Source organism: Arctopsyche grandis, chromosome 7, assembly GCF_051622035.1.
Source record: "Arctopsyche grandis isolate Sample6627 chromosome 7, ASM5162203v2, whole genome shotgun sequence".
NCBI lineage: Eukaryota > Metazoa > Arthropoda > Insecta > Trichoptera > Hydropsychidae > Arctopsyche > Arctopsyche grandis.
In genome coordinates this window covers 18,624,573-18,646,614 of record NC_135361.1, presented here as the reverse complement: position 1 = coordinate 18,646,614, position 22,042 = coordinate 18,624,573, and the positions used below count along the sequence as shown (strand labels likewise).

Genomic DNA, 22,042 nt, shown 5'->3' with positions numbered 1-22,042 from the left:
CTGTCCCTGAATGTGATATTTTCCACCTTGGGGAGCGTAGATTATCGGATATTATCTCAACATATCTATCTGGTAACCTGCGCTCATCATTACTTTCTTAATTTGAATGTGATGAATGAGTGGAATCTTAATCTACTCTCTTCCATCTGGGCCTCGCTGTGATTTTATTTTTATTTATATTTTGTTTTATTTTATTTTACTTTTTCTTTCTCCTTTATATATTTTTATATACTATTTTAATTTTGTTCAGTGTAAACAAAGAATGGGATTTATGGATTTTATTTTTAATTTTTACACTTTTGTTATTTTTTTATTTTACCATGTTTTCTGCTTTTGCTTTTTTCCTTTATTTACAGTTTACTTGTTTTTATATCATGTTTTTATATCTTTTTCAAATGTAGGCCATTGTGGCGCATTAGGTTCTTCCTGTAATGCCACAATGGTCCAAAACTATTATAATTAGAGGTCGGAATCTGAAGGGGCCGGAAACGTGCCGCCTATTGTTCCATTGTTGTAAATCCTTTGTAAAAAAGGTTCGGCAAACCTTTAACAATGCATTTACAATCTTTGAACAATAAACAGCCCCTTCAGATTCCGGGCTCTAATTATAATAAATAAATAAAATAAATATCTTGTAGTTCGATTACGTGGTCTTTGTGTGTGTTTTCATGTGATAGAAATAATTGTTCGTATAGTGGTAGCGGCGTACAGTTGGCAGTAGTAGAGTGTCGTTGGCAGTAGTTGCACTTGGCAGAAGAGGAGAGCTCGGAGGAGCGGAGGGGATGGTGAGTTGGTGGGAGTGGGAGAGGGAGCGGCTGCCGGGCGGCGGCGGCTCGTTCGCTTCTGTACCACCAGCATGGCGAGCCGCGGGGCAGCCGTAGCGGGCACCGATGGCACCGATTTTCACCATCGGCAGCTCATCGCGGCTCACTACCACGCCAGGTAATCATTCGCTCCTCATTTTTTTCTACCTCTTCTACGCCACGTCGCCCATCACACGTGGCCAGTACTAGCACCAGCCCCAGACGCCAGACGCCAGTCGCCAGTCGCCAGTCGCCAGTCTCGGTCGATCGATCGATCGATCGAAACCCGCCCATGTTTTCTCATCGATTTACTTTCTATTCGTATTGACGTTTCCATCGTTACCCGGAATGTTTATAATTAAATCGGCCGAGACAGCCATATGTGGCGGATGACAGGTGCGAGCGAGACGCACGATCCCCTCGGTTCGGTTATGCACTGACGCCTCCTTGTTTCGCTCGTGAAACAATTAAATGCGGCCATGACCTCGTCGAGTAAAGTATGTAAATTCGATTTCGATCGTTGTGCAATGGGCTCAACCCTTCCGATGCGCAGTGCGCGCAACTCCGATCGATAATTTGCAAATTTGTTTGTCTGTCACAACATGGCCGACGATTTAATTCGATGAAAATTTTCTCTGCCGATGTTTATTGATCGAATTCGAAAAGCCTCTTTTATATGAATACGAGTTTAAATGAAAGCTAATTTTACGGCAGATGTAAGTATGTATTTCCCACAGCAATTTTTGCATGAAATTTAACAATTGAATTGAAATGTTTGACTAAGATGAGTATGCATTTTATGAGAATTTCGATCCCTCAGTTTCATTCATAGATATATAATACATAGATGCGCCCTTACGGACATTTTTGGTCGGACACGTTGTCGCCATTAACTGAGGGGTGCGGGGGGTTTAACTAGCGGGGAAGTGGTGAAACAAAGGAAGGACGCAGCGGTCGGCAACCATTTTTTGTACAGTTTATGTATATGTACATGCACTGAAGTTTTATTTTATTTATACTGTAACGTACGCCGAAGGAGTGGGGGGGAAGCTACCCCCGCCCTCGGATGCTGGGGAGTGGGAGAAAGTACCGCTACTTTCTCAGCTATAAAAGGAGCGCCCTTTCCTTCGGGAGTCGAGTCGGACCACAGCTTTCTCTCAGAACTGTCGTTTCCTTTGGACTCCCATCTCTGCTGGTCTTTCCCTGTTCAGTCAAAGCCACCCACTTCACCCCCACGTTACAATACATTTATTTTATTGGACATTCCGCGTGACAGCAAACCAAACCAATAAAGCCATATAAAGAAAAAAATATTTGGCTATACACACTATATTAAACTACAAATGTATGTTACTATAATAAAACCATCATTAACTATTACAATATTTAAACATTAGTAACTTCCACAAGCATGCATTTAGTAACACCTATGGCAGAGGTTGTCGACCGCTGTTGCATACCACTGTCTATGCATACTCCTTACTTCTTAGAAGCTAACTTGCTACTGAGAGAAAGTGTGCATGCGCCATGTATTTTGCATGCGCCAGCAGGGAGACCGCCATAAAGCGTGAGGGCGTATCTATGTATTATACATCTATGGTTTCATTGTATTATTCTTAATAGGTTGTGCAAATCATTTAAAAAAAATTTAATCGTTATTTCAGTTTCATTCCCATAGAGATAATGTAAAATATTTGAAGTCTATTAGTGTGAGTGTATTATTCGAGTATCGAATATACACACTCACACTAACACCTCCAACTACACAGCAGTTATATGAATGGCCTCTAGGTGTCGCAAACAGTTGAAGTAAAGTGACGGTACACAACCAATGATTGACGTTACATTGAACAATATCGATCAAATCCAAAACGCGTTTCTAACAATACACAATGTTTTTCGATACTTATACCGTTTTTTTTTTTTTTTTTTTTTTAATTTTAATAATAATCTATATATGTGAACTGATTCCGTCTAAAATCTCATCAGATTTAAATTTAAATTGTCTTTAACTTTCCACACATTGGTTCATATGAATCCATTGTTTAACTTGTAAGATTAACCAAGAGGTGTGGAAACGATTTGACTTCTTGCCAATGTATAGTAGTGTTCGATTCCCCTCTCAAGACAAGTTATTTTTACAAAGCCAAACAATACATAATAACATATTTTACACATATATTAAAATTTTGTATGTTGCTGCTAAAATTTTTGAAATTGTGTACCGCCGCACCATTGTATATTTATATATACAAAATAGTGCAATCGTTGGAGTTGTACTATATTTGTATTGCATCCTAGTAAATTTTGTTGCAGCGCACTCAACAAATCGAGACTAAAATATTGCATATTTTTTCACCATCTACTGTTTTTTGTTATGCTAGCCAAGCTGTCCGCCGATATACTTGATAAATTAGATATATTTGTGTTAGAAATCGAAGAACTTCAAATACCACAGGTAATAATTTTGATGCATACACTTTATTATGTACATTTTTTATTCATTGTATATTATGTTCTTTTCATATTTTAGCCGCTGCTATGGGAATATCTTTGGTGTCTATCTATTCTACCCTCAGTATTAAGTTTATCGGCAATAAAGAAAAATCAGATTACTACAATGAAGCGGGCTATCATGGGAATAATAGCTTTGGGTAATGGCCCTCTTATATTTTGTTTCTGTTATTACATTTCCGATTGCTGGCGATATCTCACAGGGAACTATACCGTTTTGGAGGATAATTCGGGCGAGGATGAATCTGATGAAAATGCTATTCAAATGTGGCAGGTCGGTGTATTTTTATTGGCTCCTTCTTACTTTTTATTACATAGTAAAATCGATTCGATCTTTAATTATATACATATATTCAACTAATCAATGTTTTTAGGGCTATCCATATGGTCTACTTTGGTTCGCTTTCGTATTGTTGGCAACTCAAGTTCACATGTTCTTCATGTATTTTGCCAACAATTTAATAAGTGCTTGGAAAGCACGGGGTGCACTGAGAAAACAACAATAGAATTGATCTATAATTTAACTTACGTATTCAATATTTGTAAAGAATTATGAGCTTATTTACAAAACCTACAGTATATCCTATATCTATACACCCACACAGCAATATATACACAGTTAGCTTAGACAAAATTCTATAGATATCCCATTTTGTACTTTTTTTTGTAAAATTTTTTCAGGCAGCATCGGTTAACAAAGCTATTTGACTTTAATACATATGTATGTGTATGTATGCCCAAAGATCTATCATGTCTTGGGCTGGGACTGTGTTAACCGGTTCTCACCTGTGTTCGATTTTCTTGCCTTTGTAAAAATTTACACCCTTTTTATATATATTATTATATCTTATGTCAATTACACATTGTTCTATTTTGTTATTGAATAATTAAGTGTACCATAATCTGTTAAGTCATTTTATTTTCTACGTCAGAAAAATATTTAATGATTAGACACCCCTACATAAAGTTCCTTTGTGTTCCTTTAAATGTACTTTTTAATTCATTTTATCCTTGAATATAACTTGTTTTGCACTTTCATAATAATTTGCTTGTAAGAATACAAACTTGTCGATGTTTTATATTTAATCAATTTTGGTGGCACTCCAGTTGTGTAATTCAAACACCGCATGTTTCTCCGAATTATGTGGTTATTATTATATAAAATATTGATCAACGATCTATTTATCATATTATACAGACTGTGCTGTTTCGCGACTGTTTCACATATCCGTGTTATCACTTCACAGCTAACATCTTCAGAAAATGTTGTAGGTTATGTATTGTAAAGTATGAGTAATTTTAGTCGTAAGGGAGCTCCATATGGCTAATTTCATTTCATTCTAATTTGCATGTTTATGCAAAACGATATTCTAAACTTAAGTAATTTTAGTGTGACCCACCAATGAACAAATTATATAGATGTATTTCGAATTATTTAGAAGACTCCAATGATGTCTCTAAACATATTCACTTTGAACATACAATATTCTTTTGATTAATCACACCAGTTGTGGTATAATATATGTGTCGTACATAAAGTTAGATTATACGTTTATTTTTCATATGCACTATTCGTTTTTCATTTGCACGCACTAAAAGATGCATTAAATGTACCGCATGATGTATGTGTAAAATAATATTTAAGACTTGCTGACGGTTGTAAGGCATATTTTTAAATATTGTGTAGTAGTTTTATTCTAATATATTTTATTCTATGACACGTTCTGGAAATAGTCAAGAGACAGTAGAATTAGTAGCGACAGCGTTTTACACTATAAACTCATACTCTGAATAATACGAGGGTAATTGTTTATGTGCATATTTATGTATAATAATTATGTATGCACAACTCATGTGTCATTCGAGTGTTGTGTAATAATTATAAAAATTTTATGTAGTCGATATACTGTGGACTAAATTGATGTTATTGATAAGGTTTTACTTAATAGCCTGCAAGGCGTAATAGTCGTTGGTTGATAGGTTTTTCGGTTTTTGTAAGAGCAGCCATGTAGTTTTTTTTTTTTTTTATTAAAATATATTGGTTTTTAAAATGTGCGTGTAAGTTTATAGGATTTCATATCAATTACGTTGAATATCTTTTTGGATTCTCACGATTATTTGCATTCTGAATTATATTTTGAGGATTTTTTTTTTTAATGAAAGAAAATACTATTGAAAATAATAATATTGAAATCGGTTTCACTTTTAATTTGGCATGAGGATTATAAATGATATGGTGTTTGGATTAAAAACTGATTTTCACCCAGTCAACGTTTACAATTCTACTTTTTATTAAATAGTTCACCACAAAAAATATCAAATCAATTTTGATACGAAGAAAATCACTGATTTTTCAGGTAATGATATTTGATCTTGACATTTCGTAATTCAGAATATTAATTGTATTTATAACACGGTCAATCAAATATAGCTAACTGTTCTACAGATTACAACATGCATTAATAAAATATGCAGAATTGTCACTATACGAAGCTGAATAACACATTTGATAAATGGTGCAGGGTTACATTTTTATTTGTTGAATTACATAAAATAGATTGTTCCATTTATTAATATTGCACGGGCTGCTCGTTTGGGTTTAGGCTGTGTATTTTGTTAATGTTGATTTTTTTTGTTTTGGATTTAGTAACCGCTAACAATAATGTGTGGATTTGTCTAATTTATTTTCATTCTATTTAATGTACCTAAATTTCATGACGGTGTTCATTATTTGTAGTTTGCTGCAAAGTCGGCAAGGGGAATGAATTTCGATCCGTAATACATAATTTGGCGAATGTGCAGAATTTGGCGTATCCCGCTTGCTCCTATGCAGCATATATATTTTTTTTAATTAATGGAAATGCTGAACGCATTCATAGATGTAATTGAAACATTGGCTTTGTGATTAACATAACCATATATATTAACATAGAATATAATGACAAAAATATATTTTCTTGTGAATACAGACTGTGCTGTTTCGCGACTGTTTCACATATCCGTGTTATCACTTCACAGCTAACATCTTCAGAAAATGTTGTAGATTATGTATTGTACAGTATGAGTAATTTTAGTCGTAAGGGAGCTCCATATGGCTAATTTCATTTTATTCTAATTTGCATGTTTATGCAAAACGATATTCTAAACTTAAGTAATTTTAGTGTGACCTACCAATGACCAAATTATCATGTAGATGTATTTCGAATTATTTAGAAGACTCCAATGATGTCTCTAAACATATTCACTTTGAACATACAATATTCTTTTGATTAATCACACCAGTTGTGGTATAATATATGTGTCGTACATAAAGTTAGATTATACGTTTATTTTTCGTATGCACTATTCGTTTTTCATTTGCACGCACTAAAAGATGCATTAAATGTACCGCATGATGTATGTGTAAAATAATATTTAAGACTTGCTGACAGTTGTAAGGCATATTTTTAAATATTGTGTAGTAGTTTTATTCTAATATATTTTATTCTATGACACGTTCTGGAAATAGTCAAGAGACAGTAGAATTAGTAGCGATAGCGTTTTACACTATGAACTCATACTCTGAATAATACGAGGGTAATTGTTTATGTGCATATTTATGTATAATAATTATGTATGCACAACTCATGTGTCATTTGAGTGTTGTGTAATAATTATAAAAATTTTATATAGTCTATATACTGTGGACTAAATTGATGTTATTGATAAGGTTTTACTTAATAGCCTGCAAGGCGTAATAGTCGTTGGTTGATAGGTTTTTCGGTTTTTGTAAGAGCAGCCATGTAGTTTTTTTTTTTTTTTATTAAAATATATTGGTTTTTAAAATGTGCGTGTAAGTTTATAGGATTTCATATTAATTACATTGAATATCTTTTTGGATTCTCACGATTATTTGCATTCTGATTTATATTTTGAGGAATTTTTTTTTAATGAAAGAAAATACTATTGAAAATAATAATATTGAAATCGGTGTCACTTTTAATTTGGCATGAGGATTATAAATGATATGGTGTTTGGATTAAAAACTGATTTTCACCTAGTCAACGTTTACAATTCTACTTTTTATTAAATAGTTCACCACAAAAAATATCAAATCAATTTTGATACGAAAAAAATCACAGATTTTTCAGGTAATGATATTTGATCTTGACATTTCGTAATTCAGAATATTAATTGTATTTATAACACGGTCAATCAAATATAGCTAACTGTTCTACAGATTACAACATGCATTAATAAAATATGCAGAATTATTTACATTTTTATTTGTTGAATTACATAAAATAGATTGTTCCGTTTATTAATATTGCACGGGCTGCTCGTTTGGGTTTAGGCTGTGTATTTTGTTAATGTTGATTTTTTTAGTTTTGGATTTAGTAACCGCTAACAATAATGTGTGGATTTGTCCAATTTATTTTCATTCTATTTAATGTACTTAATTTTCAAGGCGGTGTTCATTATTTGTAGTTTGCTGCAAAGTCGGCAAGGGGAATGAATTTCGATCCGTAATATATATTTTGGCGAATGTGCAGAATTCGGCGTATCCCGCTTGCTCCCATGCAGCATATATATTTTTTTTTAATTAATGGAAATGCTGAACGCATTCATAGATGTAATTGAAACATTGGCTTTGTTATTAACATAACCATATAGATTAACATAGAATATAATGACAAAAATATATTTTCTTGTGAATATCATATTCTTATTCAAAGCATATATTATATATGTATGTCAAAATTAGTTATAAAACATAGTTATTTATACAAGATAAATATTTACATATATGGGCTATTTATACACAATCAGAATCGTTGATTATTTTTTTCTATTTTCTTCAAATTGTCCTCTTTAAGTACTTTAAAAGTAATTTTGAATGTCATCGACATCTAAATTGACCATTGATTGCTGTGTTGATCCCGTTCTGATTTCAGTTGAAGTTTTGATTATCTTTACTACGTTGAAATGACTTTATTTGTCCATGACCAAAAATGTAGATTGTCTAAATTATTTAACACATTTTTTTCTAAAATAAATATTTTTTTCTATCTAAAATCGAGTGCCCTTTGGTATAATTAGCATAGTAACTAGTTATACATGTACATAAATTAGTATTCATCGTGGCAAAAACACATTTATGAATTTTAACCAATTTGGGATGCGAGTTTCTTTCTTATTCGTAATTATATCCATTGAGTTTCTTCCTTATTCGAAATTATATCCATTGTTTGATACATATATTTTATGTCCATGTTTTTGATTGCTATAAGGTGTATGTAGTGAATATTATAACCCTTATAATATTAAATTAATACTTGTACATAGATAGACCCTTTGCTGCACCCGAATAAACATTTCTGGTATTTTTTATTTGATTTGAGAATTATGTAATAGATAAATTCTCTTTTAAGTTCTGCAAGACTTTGTCTTTTTGCTGTAAGAAATGTAATGAATCAACATATTTTATGATTAATTTAAAATACGTAGTCCATCCCAATTTGGTTAGTTAATTTTTTTCTCCATATTACACTTTTTTGTACCAAATTCATCATTTATAGTCGGCTTCATTTGTCATGTTTCATTTCTGTAATCATTTAACAGTCTAGTTTACATCATAAATTAGAATCATTTTGAATCATTTTGTGTATGCTTGAAATATATTAATATAAAGCAAGTATGTACGTATTAAATCTATTTTTAATTCATCTTTATTGTTTAAGCACAAAATAATGCTCAATTCATCAAGGTCTGAATCATTAGTTGCATTGATATTATTCAATTTTGAAGTGTTTTTGCCACATAGATGTTCGCTGTTGTGACTTTAATTTTTATTATATTTATTTCACTCTTATTACAAAGCAATGCGCCGCGCCGCATTGCCGAGAATTGTTGAAACAATCAGTTAGTAGTTTTAGGCCTGTGCACACTAGGAATTATGTCAGGATCTGTGTTGAATGTCGAATTTTGTATGTATAATATCTTCGTATTCACACTAACTGACACTTCCTCTTCTTGCGCAACTATATTTATTAAAAAAAATCTTATTGAGCGATCAGCATACCACAGTAAATTGCATGCGTGCTACGTCGACCGCTCAAGAGATAAAATATATTTATACTTCTATAGGAACTGTCGTTTGTCGGTGTTGTATCGTATTGGCAGTGTTAGATTTTGAATTTTGTTTTGCTAAAGCAAATATTTGCCTTTCGTTTTGGAATATCGTCATAAGACGATGTTCACTTTGATGAAAACTGCTTTTTATCTCGTTTCAATAACCCTCTGCACACGTTTGGTTCTGCTCTCGTCTCGTGTTGGTTCTTGCTAGCTTGTAGTTGACCATATTGTGAAATTATATAATCTTTAAGATTGCATATGGATAGAAATATAATAGTTGATATAGTATGTGTAGTCTTCAATGTTGCTTAGTTATTTGTCGTACGTATCTACATTTGTGTTTGCGTTGAAAGTTAGCGTTTCAAAATGCATAAATAATAACAATATTTTGCCTTGTATAGTGGCCTATTGTTTTTAACTTGCAGAGGGTTGTTACTATAACATATAACTAGTTCTTGCTATGATACTAAAATTTATATTTATATAATGTGTATTTAAATTGGTTGTGAGAATTTTAAAGTCATTTGAACTTAATGAATGGGCATAGGGTAAATTGAGTACCTTCTGAAGCATGCTAGTCTTATGAATAAATATTTAGGTGAACGTTTTACTCAAAATAATAATATTAATGATAATTAAACAGTAGTAACTTATAGTAGTGACAAGTTAATGTAACGTGACCCATTGTAACCTGATGTCTATCCTAAAATGGATGTTGTGCCTCTGTCTACAATATACTCATTATATCTTTGTAATATTTATTAAAGCGATTCTTCGAAATTAAATTTCACGAAGAATCGCTGTATTTTTAAATTAGATTGAGACATAAATGTTGCAATTGTGAAATTTTTGTGACGTTTCATTTAAACCCTTTATGTATGTGTCTAAAAATAAAAGCGGTATTGGCTAATGTTTATTTTTTAATTCATTCTCATATTGATTTGAATGACAATGACATATTTCTTTATCTTTATTTTTTTATTATAAGGTACGAGGCAGGTAATAGAAGTGTACTTTTCATTACTCTAAAAAATTTATTAAACGTGCTGTTATAATAATAAATGTTCTATATGGTAATTATAATATTGAAATACTTAAAAAAAATCACAAGTTGTAATAACAGTGATTGCATTTCCAGCAGTGGAGACGTTCGTTCAACCTGAATTCTGTTTTATGTACAATGCGTTGATTCTAACGTTGTCTGTATTTGAATAATTGCTTATTCGAGATGCTACTTTAGGAAATTCATTATAATCCTGAAGAAGTCTCTTTTGCGTTTCTGCCGGAAATGCTTTTCGTACTAAGACGAACCGAAGTCTTCCATCCAACCCTCGTATCGAGCTACGTCATTGGCGCTGACCGTCTTCTTGCATTTGGTCATCGCGTCTTGAAAGTCAATTAGCGTCACTGGCAAATCAATCTCTTCCTTTCTTATCCTCTTTATTTGTTCTGAAGTTTTTCCCGTTATTTTCCTACGCATCGCCATCATAGAAGCATCCCTTTAAAAATAAACACATTCAAATTAATATTGTTATACTCAATATAAAAATAGTTAATAACAAACTTCGCCAGACGACAAAATCGATTCTGAACTAAGAAGAGGTTAGTAAAAATGATTGACTTCTAACCTGCAGACGTTGCTGATATCAGATCCTGTATAACCTTGAAGCTTTTCAGCTAAAGAATTCAAATCCAAATTTTCTTCGACAGTAACATTTTGCATGCAATGTTTCAGCAAAGCTAATCTAGTCTCATCTGCATTTGGATAAATAATTTGATACATACAAATATTTCATTATATGTATATTTTATTAATTGCAAACATTGAATCTTACCATCGGGCAGGCCGAGATATACTCTCTTTTCAAATCTTCGTCTGAAGGCATCGTCTATATCCCATGGATGGTTTGTAGCTGCTAAAACCATGATAACCTTTTCTTCGTTTCTAAAAAAACAGTCATGATTAATCATAAAATATTTTATATTATTTAATGCGATCCACATTATTATATAACATTTACATGGAGGCATTGAGTCCATCCATCTGAATTAAGAGTTCAGCTTTGAATCTCCTACTAGCTTCATGCTCAGTATCTGTCCCCCTCGCTGCACACAAAGAATCGACTTCATCGATGAAGATTGTACTTGGTGCATAAAACCTAGCCTAGAATTTTAGTTAATATTAAAGCAAATATGAAATGTTAATAACATTTATTTATATGTATATATTTATACTAACCATTTCGAATAATAATCTAACTAATTTTTCAGATTCGCCTCTGTATTTTGAAGTCAATGTACTGGAGGAGACGTTGAAAAAGGTAGTTCTGCATTCGGTAGCTACAGCTTTAGCTAGCATTGTTTTGCCAGTACCCGGTGGACCAACCATTAATACACCTTTCCATGGACGTCTGATGCCCTAAAATTATAATAATACAATAATAAATTCATTCAAAGTACTGAAGGCATGCTTCGACTAATTAACGCAAGATATATACTTTGAAAAAATCTGGCATTATAGTGGGAAGGACCATTGCTTCTTGGAGTATGGCTTTTGCTTCTGTAAGTCCTGCTACATCGTTCCATTGAATGTTCGGATTCTTTTGTAATATTTCCTTCTCTAAGGTTTCCACTAGGTGTGATTCGAATCCCGAAGGATTGAATACCCTTTCCTCTTTGTCATTTTCTGGTATTGTGTCGTCGTTGCCTGACCCTATTCCCGATTCTTCTCCTGAGGATGATTTCTTGTGCTTGATTGGGAGAAGACTCACTCCGAGCTTACGATCCTTGAAGGACTTGGGAAGCCTTTCAACCGATCGCGACTTCCTCGACAGGTTGGACGAGCTGGTTCTTCCTCGCGGGAATATCGAGGGTAAGGTCGGTTGAATTTCTGGATCGCGCTTCCTCAAGGATGCTATCCACTTTTCTGTGACTGTATCGTTTAAAGGGGTCGTCGTCGGTTTGGGTATACCTGTGTCGATTTCAGTCGGGATATGAGTTGGCCTTGATTCTGAAAATAATAAAATTACATATTTTAACCCTTTTCGGTCACGAGATTTCTTTGCTTGCGATTTTACTAGGTAAGTACAGGCCTTTTTCGTCATTATGCACAATGTATAAATTTAGTTTGGTGGCGTGACTTTGGGTTGTTCTTAAGGTGGCTATTCACGGAGATATTTGTATGTAGACAAATCGGCAGATAGGTCTGGAAATTTGTCTGTCGTAGCAATTTCTCAGAAACCATTAACCTTTTTCCGACACAGTATTTGTCGCTTTTTCAATGACTCGAAATCTAATAAACTGGATACTAGTAGTGATTCTGAAGTCTCTGCTTTTTCAGTCTCGGGACTCGAGACATGGTAATTTCAAAGCCCCGCGACTTTTGTTTGCTTGTCAATAAAATTATGGATTTTTTTTTTTTGATAAATATTTGTATGTTTAAATCTATTTTGTGTGATAGAAAGTCAAAGTATTAATTTACTAAATCAAATTTAATTAAAAAGGCGTATTTTTTAATACATTTGAGTACTTAAGAAATAGTTTCTAATACGCTAATATTCGATTCGTTTCAAATATGGCTCATATTCAAGCCAATCAACGATTTTTTAATGCAGTTTTGTAATTTTAAAAATCGTACTATCAAGGGTATCAACGTATTCCACCTTGTCATTAGATGTAAGTCTAATATAAGCTCAATACCAAATTCACTTTTTACATATTTCTGCATTTTTTTTAGCCTTTTCTGAAGAATTTTATAGCTATGCGAGTACCAATATGAGCATCATAGAAGCTTGGTTTCAAACTCACTACATTATTCCTAGTTTCAGAATAATCATTTTGGCAGCTATTTTCTTCGAAGGAATCTCTGTTGGAATAATTATAGTCATCGTCAGTTTGACATTGATATTTTATCTGGTGTAATACTTCTATTACAGCTAGATGTGTTGCATCATTTATTAATTAATTCCCGGGACGTCTCGTCGCAGAATCACTAGATACTAGTTATAGTATTTTATATATATATGTACTAGCTGAATCCGGCATGCATTGCAATGCCACAATAACGCATGTTCCCGTTCCTGTTTCTCGACGTGTTTCGATAAGTGAATGTTTCAGTTTCAAAAAAATAATCAAATTAAATTACAGTAATGATAATTTGTCTGAAAAACGCAGGCGGCGAACACATCTGAAATTATTCAATTGTTTGTTTATTTTACCCTAACAACGCAGGTGGCGACGCGAAAACATTTGAAATGATTGCGTTGCAATGCCACTCATTCCTGTTTTCCCGTTCCCGTTCTCGTTTTTGGGTGATTTTTTTACAGACACCATCGCGGGCATGCACACAATAAATCATGTAAGTTTCATCGCAATCAGTTGAATGGTATTCGAACGCATATGTGACAGACAGACAAACATTGATTTTTATATATTTAGATAAATTTATGAATAGATGTACCTTTGTAGACTGTCCTATGCTTGGCTGTTGCTGGTTGAGTAGCCGCAGTACGCGTCTGCCCAGTTCCTGATCTCTTCGATTGAGACGGTGGCTTGGGTGCTCTGTGTGTAGTCGTAATTTTAGTGAAGGAAAATGGTTGGAAGTTATCTAGAATCAGCGAGTCCATCATTCTCGCCATCTGATGCAGGCCATGACCCGCTGATGGGCTGGAAACATAATCAAGGATTTATGAATATTGAGGGTGTCGGCTGTGTCATAGTTGTTCATAAGATTTGGAGGGATGCTATCTGAGTTATCGATTTGCGATCAGGTGACAAATACTAGCCTGAAGAGACTCGGCCTGAAAAACGTAGATAGCGTTGGAAAAAGGAGGTCCCTCATGTTGAACTCCATTCTCGGATGGGGGTTTCCGGGTTTTTCGCGTATAAATTTTACGGCATCGTGAGCTCAATCGGGTCGCGATCTGAAAACGCACACTTTGCCAGTGTATCAATAGGAATTCTGCTGAAAAAACCGGTTTGTTTAGTGCCAGTTGCCAAGGCAACAGACGGACGGATGTGGCCGACTTGAAAGTGCTCGACAACATTTGTTTTCCGACGCTTGGAATAATTTTGGAAGTGTGCAGATAGCCTAGAATTTAAAGTGGGTTGGTTTTGGTTTTATCCTAGAGCAATTCAGTAGGTTTGTTAGAGCTGCGTCGATAACTATGTAAATATATAGACTAGTGGAAATAGAGGACTTGTTTACTTAAAATACAATCTAGGCTTGATTTAAATAATCTTCTGCATTCCATTAATATTTACATAGAAAGCTAAAGAATGAATGCGGTAAAAATACTTACAATTCAAATATTATATGGGAGCGAAAGGAGTAAAATGATGGTGTGGTTTATTACGGGTCTACCTCACGGGCTCGAATGTGAAACGCCCGAAAACGCAAATATCGGAAGGTAAAGATCGAAAATCGAAAGATCTTAAGTCGAAAGATAAAAAAAGGGTGCATGGTAAACGGTACATACTCACTTAATTTGCGCGAGCAGGATACAACAGGAACAAGAGGAACAGGCTTTTCCTCCCGTATTCTGCGCGCGCACATTAAGTGAGTATGTACCGTTTACCATGCACCCTTTTTTTTATCTTTCGACTTAAGGGCCCGTGACGGAGACCGGGTTTATTATACGACTATTTAATACTAGTGTTGTGCCCGTTGATTTCAACGGGTAGCTTCGGAAATGAATTGATACACGAATTAAAATAAAGTTATATCATATGTATATAATATCGCTAATCTGTCCGTCTGAGATAAAGCTCGCCGTACTATAATAGTGTTTTCGATTCGACATACATATGTACGTCACAGCTAAACCACTGCCGAAACGTATATACGAATACAATAATAAAATAAAAAACTTCTATATATAATATTTGCTACCAATGTTTCCTCTTGGCAAAGAATTTACCGCCATATATTGAAAATTAATAAATTTTTCTATTGGTGTTTCATATTGTTTAAATATAGGTAGGTAGGTAATTTTTATCTTTTTTATATATAATCAATTAAATATAAATATTAAATTAAATATATTTTATTTTAATTTTTAAGACACTTGTATTTTTATTTATTAAGTTAATATGCCAACACCCATGCGATGATATGTCATCGGGTACAACACTAGTGTTATATTATATAAATTATTTATTTTCTAGTTTGTGGCTATGGCAAATCTATTACTACATATCAGTGGCGTGTGGTGGAAATTTATCTGTTTCTATCGCACACCTAAGTCAAGCTGTGCGATAAAAACAGATACATTTCTACCACACGCCACTGCTACATACATATGTATGTACTTATTTTTGGAATGTTTTTTTTTAAATATATTTACTAGACGAAAACTGTGTCCAAAGTTGTACATATGTACTATAAGAGGTGACAAATAGAGGGTAGGTGGCTAATCTGGTGAGGAACCGTTTCAACAATTAATTTAAATAAATTGGCAAACTCTGATAGCAAACGAACAACCGTCAAGGTTTGGCCAGCAGCACCGGGCCAGGGCTCGAACCCGTGACCCCTCAGATGTTAGCATTTTACGCTAACCACTGAGTTATGTTGCGATGTTGTATTCAATTTGTGATATTTAATTACTAATGATATATGTAAGTCACCGATGAAGTTTGATATTGTTATATGATTTTTAAATTCTTTAAATTATACTAGTTGTTTTAACCGGCTTCGCTCAGTATTTGTAATATAAACAGCGTAAACATGGCGAATCTAATAGTAAACAATCATTTGTTTTTTTATTAAATTTATTTGAATCGAAAAAAAAATCGACTCGTCATAGAAATTTTGAGTTGTTTACGAAGTTTCCAACCAATGTTTCTTACATACAAAGTCTCTTTCGAAATTACATTTATATTAGATTATAATTTTTTTAATGTTTCTTTGATGAAAATTTCTGTTGGTCAAATATTTAAGTAACAAGGGGAGATTTCCATATACGTATTATGTACGTATACACATTAAAATTATGTAGTTTTTGCATAAAATGAATATTTGGTGACACTAATTAATACTATCTCATTAGCTTCAATAAATCAGCTATTACATTTTGAAAAATGGCAAATATGCTTTTAATCCTGGTAAGGATTATAGTGAAAAATCTAGAAAAACCTAAATCTAAAAAATCTAGAAGTTTTATAAGTACGTAAAAAGTATTGAAGTTGAATCATCTAGATAAAAAGGAAATCCAAGAAATACGTACTTGACCACATACCATAATCACGGGTATACATGCACGCCAATTAAAGGTCAATGCTTCTATCGTGGAAGTTGAAGAGAAGGAAGAAGAAGGGGTTAGTTCACCGCACATACCAACCACCCAGTAAACTTTCTACACATAGTCAACATTGAGAGTAAATAAGCGACAATCTTCAACAGTCGAGAGGGTTGGGTATCGGGGTCGCAGTCGTTAGGGTCAAAATTAAAGTTTTCTAATCTGTGGTCAGAATCGCTGACCATAAGTACCTGCGTCATATTTTCGCCCCACGTGGAAAAGCGACCGTATCGATTAACCGAAAGGGTCAGCGTACCCGTTTGAAGGTACAAGTTGAACCTACAACCTGTCTAACACCTGCATGATGATTGTGCACACTTGTTAATCCGTTTTGAAGGTATTTATTCATCATTAATGGATAGCATTTTAAGCTCAAGTTACATATACATACAAATTATCGGTCTCCGTGACGGGCCGGAATGTGACATGCCGGAAAACGCAAATATCGGAAGGCAAAGATCGAAAATCGAAAGATCTTAAGTCGAAAGATGAAAAAAAAAGATGCATGGTAAACGGTACATACTCACGTACATACTCACTTAATTTGCGCGAGCAGGATACAACAGGAACAAGAGGAACAGGCTTTTCCTCCCGTATTCTGCGGGCGCACATTAATACGGGAGGAAAAGCCTGTTCCTCTTGTTCCTGTTGTATCCTGCTCGCGCAAATTAAGTGAGTATGTACCGTTTACCATGCATCCTTTTTTTTTTATCTTTCGACTTAAGATCTTTCAATTTTCGATCTTTGCCTTCCGATATTTGCGTTTTCCGGCATTTCACATTCGGGCCCGTGAGGTAGACCCACAAATTAAATACGTATAAGATTAGTTCTCGTACCATTCATGTTATGTACATACATAGGTATATTTATATATTTTTTCTAGGATTAGATCGATTAATTTCAGGACTGTTTTCTATTCGAAATGCCATTCAACAATAGCAAAGTGCAGTTTGGCTGTCATTGATGGAATATTTGCAAGACTGGGCGATGTCGATGACGATGTAATGTCGATGACGATATAATGTCGAGACAGTCGATCTTCCTGGTTGAATTGAGTGAAGCTGCAGCAATATTGAGGCGCACTGCATTTAACTCTTTAGTTTTGCTCGATGAATTGGGAAGAGGAACAGCAGATTCCACAGTGGAAAGGTTGAGTGGCAAGGGTTGTCACACAGTGTTTTCAACTCATGTTTTATGTATAATAATTATGTGTAATGATGGTATTTGGTATTTGTGTGCAAAAGTTTGATCATGGGTGTCGCCTTGGGCAACCTGTAGTGGCACCTATGGTCGGGGCTAATTTATAATGGATAAATAAATATGTAGAAATTTTTTTGGTGTCAATTTTTTTGTAAAAATATTAAAATTGTATGTTTCTGTTTTTAATAAATATGTAAATATGTAAGTATTTTATAAGTATAATACAATCCTACGAACGATAGTCAAATTGCTTAATTTTTTGTAATACTTGGTTAGTTTTATGTCATAGATGAACATTTTTGTACGTTTTATGTACATATGATGAAATTTTTATATAGGAAATTTCGAACTCAATTTTAATCATTGCTGGTTACATACAGGAATATACATATATGTATATATTGAGAATAGTATCCTGGAGATATGGAATGAAAATTTAAATTAAAAAATGGGATAAAATTTGTTTTGCTTTTGAAATTATCAAAATTTTCACCCTTTCAGGCAGGTGAGCATTTTGAAATGTATGAATAGATTCATCAAAGCTTGGAGCAGTTTAGTTCAGTCGAAGTTTTAAGACAAGTTATTGACCTCAACCATGAGTTATTGCCCTTAATTCATTTTTGGACTGATCTGTCTACTTCGCAAACAAGATAATCTTCGTGCTCATTGTTCAAATTGCGAGCTATTTTCCAATATTATACACTTGACTTGTACGCATACGATGCTCTCGAGATAATTTAAATTCTTGACTGAACAGAGGATCTCTGGATATCTTCAATCGCGTTCTTAAATATTATTTATGAAGAGTTTATGACCAAGCATACGTGTCATTGCTAATTCGTAAATTCCGAGTAAAACGTACAGCGTCCATTTTGATGAAAGGGTTCACCCACCGCTTGATTCTATTAAATGTGGGGTTGACGTTCTGGAATTTTATCACCAGACTGTACGTGTTTGCAGTTATTGCCTTGAAATTATATTTTCAAACTTGGATCGAATCTCTGTAAGTAACCTTATTAAAAATATAGATTAGACACATATACGTAGTGCTGTATAGTTGTGATAAAACGATCCTATTAAACTTTCTCCGACCGGAAAGATAAATCACTCCCTGTTTATTTCCTTTTTATGCCATCTCATGTAAGGGAATGAATTCCGCGCAACTTATTAAATATTTACTCCAAGGATAGAGTGCCCTATTTCGGACATAAGTTTTTCCGGTTCAATTAAGAAAATAGACGCACGCTCGTTTCCCGCTTTTCCTCTTTCGCGAAAAGAAGGAAAAACATGTCGTTATAATTGAATTGCTCCCAATAAAATCTGGTAGTTTTTTTTGTGGTCGCAAAATCTAGACAGACTAACGATTACCGGTAGACAAGAGTTTCCTTATAATATATGGCATTTTCCTTTTTTCATAAACATTACATAACTTGGAAAAGCACTTAAATCTCGGAAAAAGCTGCTGTAGTTTTTATTGAAATTGATTTCAACATGTCGCTTCAGCGAATGTTCAATAACGTCAACTATAATATGTTTAATAGATTTCTAATCTTTCAAAATGGAAATGGTTTTATACATTTGTATACCTGAATATTAAATTGAATAAGTATGAACATGAAAATTTTAAAATACATATATTCACAAATTTTCTTTATGCTAATAATTAAATATAGGCATGTACTTATTTTTTTATAATATTTAATTGTACATGATGCAGATATTTTTTTTATTTTATAAAGAAAACTATTACATCCAAATTTATTCCGAATTGATTCAGTAAAAATAACGTTACAATTTACATATATTTTGGCAACTTATTTATTATGGAACCAAGAAGGTTGGTGCGGAATAAATTAATCTATTTTGATTCAAATTCAATGGTTTAAAAATTAAATTTTTATCGTTTGAAATATATACTAAAACAACGGCATTGTAATTGATTTAAAATTTCATAAATGTGCGTGATCGCTGTTGTGACCTCGTCGTGAAAATTAAATTTTTCCTATGCATCAAAATAAAATATTGAATTATTTTGATATAAAAATTGTTAATAAGAGTATGTTTTATATTTTGATGAAAGATTCATCTCAAAATGATCAATTATAACAAAGTTACGTGGGGTAGAAAATTTAATTTATAAAATTTTACTCATACGTACCATGAAAGATCCCATAGGGAATGAAAGGGCGACGGTGCTATGGGTAGTGTGAGATGCAATTGAAGCTGGAGTTCTGGGGGCAAAGGCATCGCCGCGGGGGCTTCCGAGGGCGGAGGCCCATGTGTGGCGGGTGCCCCCGTTGGAGGCCCCATCTCGACTGGCTGGCCACTGACCACATTGGTCACCATACCGACACGCACCCCACATAACCTCTTTTTTTTACACAATTCCTACCATTTACACGCAATCGATTCTGTTTTCCGGAAGCACTTACCCCCTATTCCTCGAAATGCGGAAAAACGTTTCACCGATTGTCAATTTGATATACTATAGATCATATTTACATTGACGATACTACATACATATGTGCAAATCGCTAAGTACGGTAAAACCCTATTCAAAAGGATTTAAAAACCTTATTCATACGAAAATACACGAGGGATTCTCTACCTATATAATATATAATAATATTTGCAAGGTTAAGAAATTGAACGTAAGTTACAAGTCTTCTGAAGAATAATACATTTAATTTGATTTAGCATTTAGCGGAGTTGAAAAACAAAATGGCGGTCAGAAGTATGTTGTAGGTAAGTATTATTTTTGTAATTTTACTCGAGGCGAAAATAATTGAATATTGTTATTGGTATTAATTTGAAAATTGTGATTTAATTATGTACAATACTACTGACTTTTCATATTATTTGAAGCAATAGTTATGTAAATTATTTAGATGATGATTTTTATCATAAGGAATATTAATTTATGACATTTTTAATATTTAGTTCTTTAGGACTCCAGAGAGCAATGGTTTCTTTCTGACTCTGCAACCCCACAATCCAGCTTCCATCAGACGCCTTCTTACAACTTGCGATGAAAATTTTATGTTTCATTCCCTGTTCACTTCTCCAGCTAGCTCAGAAAGGCTGTTTTTGCCGTTTTTGAAAGAGATGGTCGTTAAAATGAGATATTGAGGGTGTTCTCTTTCTTCGATTTTTTTGTAACCTATCTCACTGAATAATGATGTTTGGACTGCGCATTATTTAAGACGTTTGGAAATTTGTATCTATTTTGACCCTTGAAAATATATTAAAATAATCAGAGCCCTGTTAACTCGATTCCCGTGTTTTTGGCAGGGCGCCCCTCGATACTGCAGCTTCGATTACTGTTTCAGTTACAGATCCCGATTACTGTTTCATTTTTGGATCCCGATTCCATTTCCAGTTCTGGATCCTGATTCCTTTTTCATTTCCGGTTCTGGATTCCCTTTTTGTTTCGGCTACGGACCCCATTTTCAGTTCCGGCTACCGATCCCTGTTTCCATTCCGATTCCGATTAATTATTTTATTACTATACGTATTGTAACTTTATTTTAAATCATGTAACAATTTGTTTAAATCATGAAACCACCCATTGAAATTTCAACGGGCACAACACTAGTTCCTAATAAGATGCAATGCAGGCTGTTTAAAATATGTACCCGAGTATTTTCGGTCAAAACCATTTTTTATAAGTGGACTAATACATTTGTTCACGGGTGTATGTATGTATGTATGTGCATACCTATGCATCAGTCCAAATCACTCCCGTTCTTTCATGGACATACTAGTTTGTTTATAGGCTTTAGTTTAAATGCTAAAAGTCAAAATCTATCTTCAAATAGATTCATAACAGGTGTCATATGAAACTTTAAGCTATCAAAAATCTTTGGCTGTCAGAATGCCAGGTATTTAAAATTCGATATTTTGTGGAAGCATATAATGTTTCCACAAAATAACGTTGCTATAATTTCCATTTCCGATATAACCCAGGGTACACACATGTACATAGAAGACAGATAATGGAGGATAATGAAAATGATTGAAAATATTAGTTCGTTTGTCAATTTGTTCTTTTGTATACAATATAACTGGCCAGATTGGTTCGTTTATGAATAAATTAGTATGTTCAGTAACGAACGA

The 22,042-nt window shown here is 33.7% G+C and overlaps 3 protein-coding genes across 5 annotated transcripts in view; 2 read left to right on the top strand and 1 right to left on the bottom strand.

Annotated features, from left to right (window-relative positions):
- The window catches only part of LOC143914658 (mitochondrial translation release factor in rescue), a 164,096-nt gene that overhangs the window by 117,527 nt on the left and 24,527 nt on the right, over positions 1–22,042 (top strand). The gene's annotated exons all lie outside the window — the stretch shown is intronic.
- jagn (jagunal) lies at positions 708–10,340 on the top strand. 3 transcript variants are annotated; one of them, XR_013260841.1, is made up of 5 exons: positions 717–942; positions 3,188–3,261; positions 3,337–3,591; positions 3,692–6,198; positions 7,928–10,340. XR_013260841.1 is itself a non-coding variant. In XM_077434947.1 (4 exons), the coding sequence occupies exons 1-4, from the start codon at positions 857–859 to the stop codon at positions 3,821–3,823; spliced, it is 615 nt and encodes a 204-aa protein (XP_077291073.1). In that variant the 5' UTR covers positions 708–856; the 3' UTR covers positions 3,824–10,340. The 3 variants fall into 3 exon arrangements, 2 of the variants coding, with proteins under 2 accessions (XP_077291073.1, XP_077291074.1); XM_077434947.1 differs by having other exon boundaries at positions 708–942; positions 3,120–3,261; positions 3,692–10,340; XM_077434948.1 differs by having other exon boundaries at positions 3,692–10,340.
- LOC143914652 (katanin p60 ATPase-containing subunit A-like 1) lies at positions 10,354–20,237 on the bottom strand. The gene is made up of 8 exons (XM_077434942.1): positions 20,085–20,237; positions 13,891–14,096; positions 11,930–12,441; positions 11,671–11,850; positions 11,453–11,595; positions 11,267–11,376; positions 11,060–11,186; positions 10,354–10,930 (listed from the first exon to the last, which is right to left on the bottom strand). Exons 1-8 carry the CDS (start codon positions 20,234–20,236, stop codon positions 10,732–10,734), a joined length of 1,629 nt encoding a protein of 542 aa, XP_077291068.1. The 5' UTR covers position 20,237; the 3' UTR covers positions 10,354–10,731.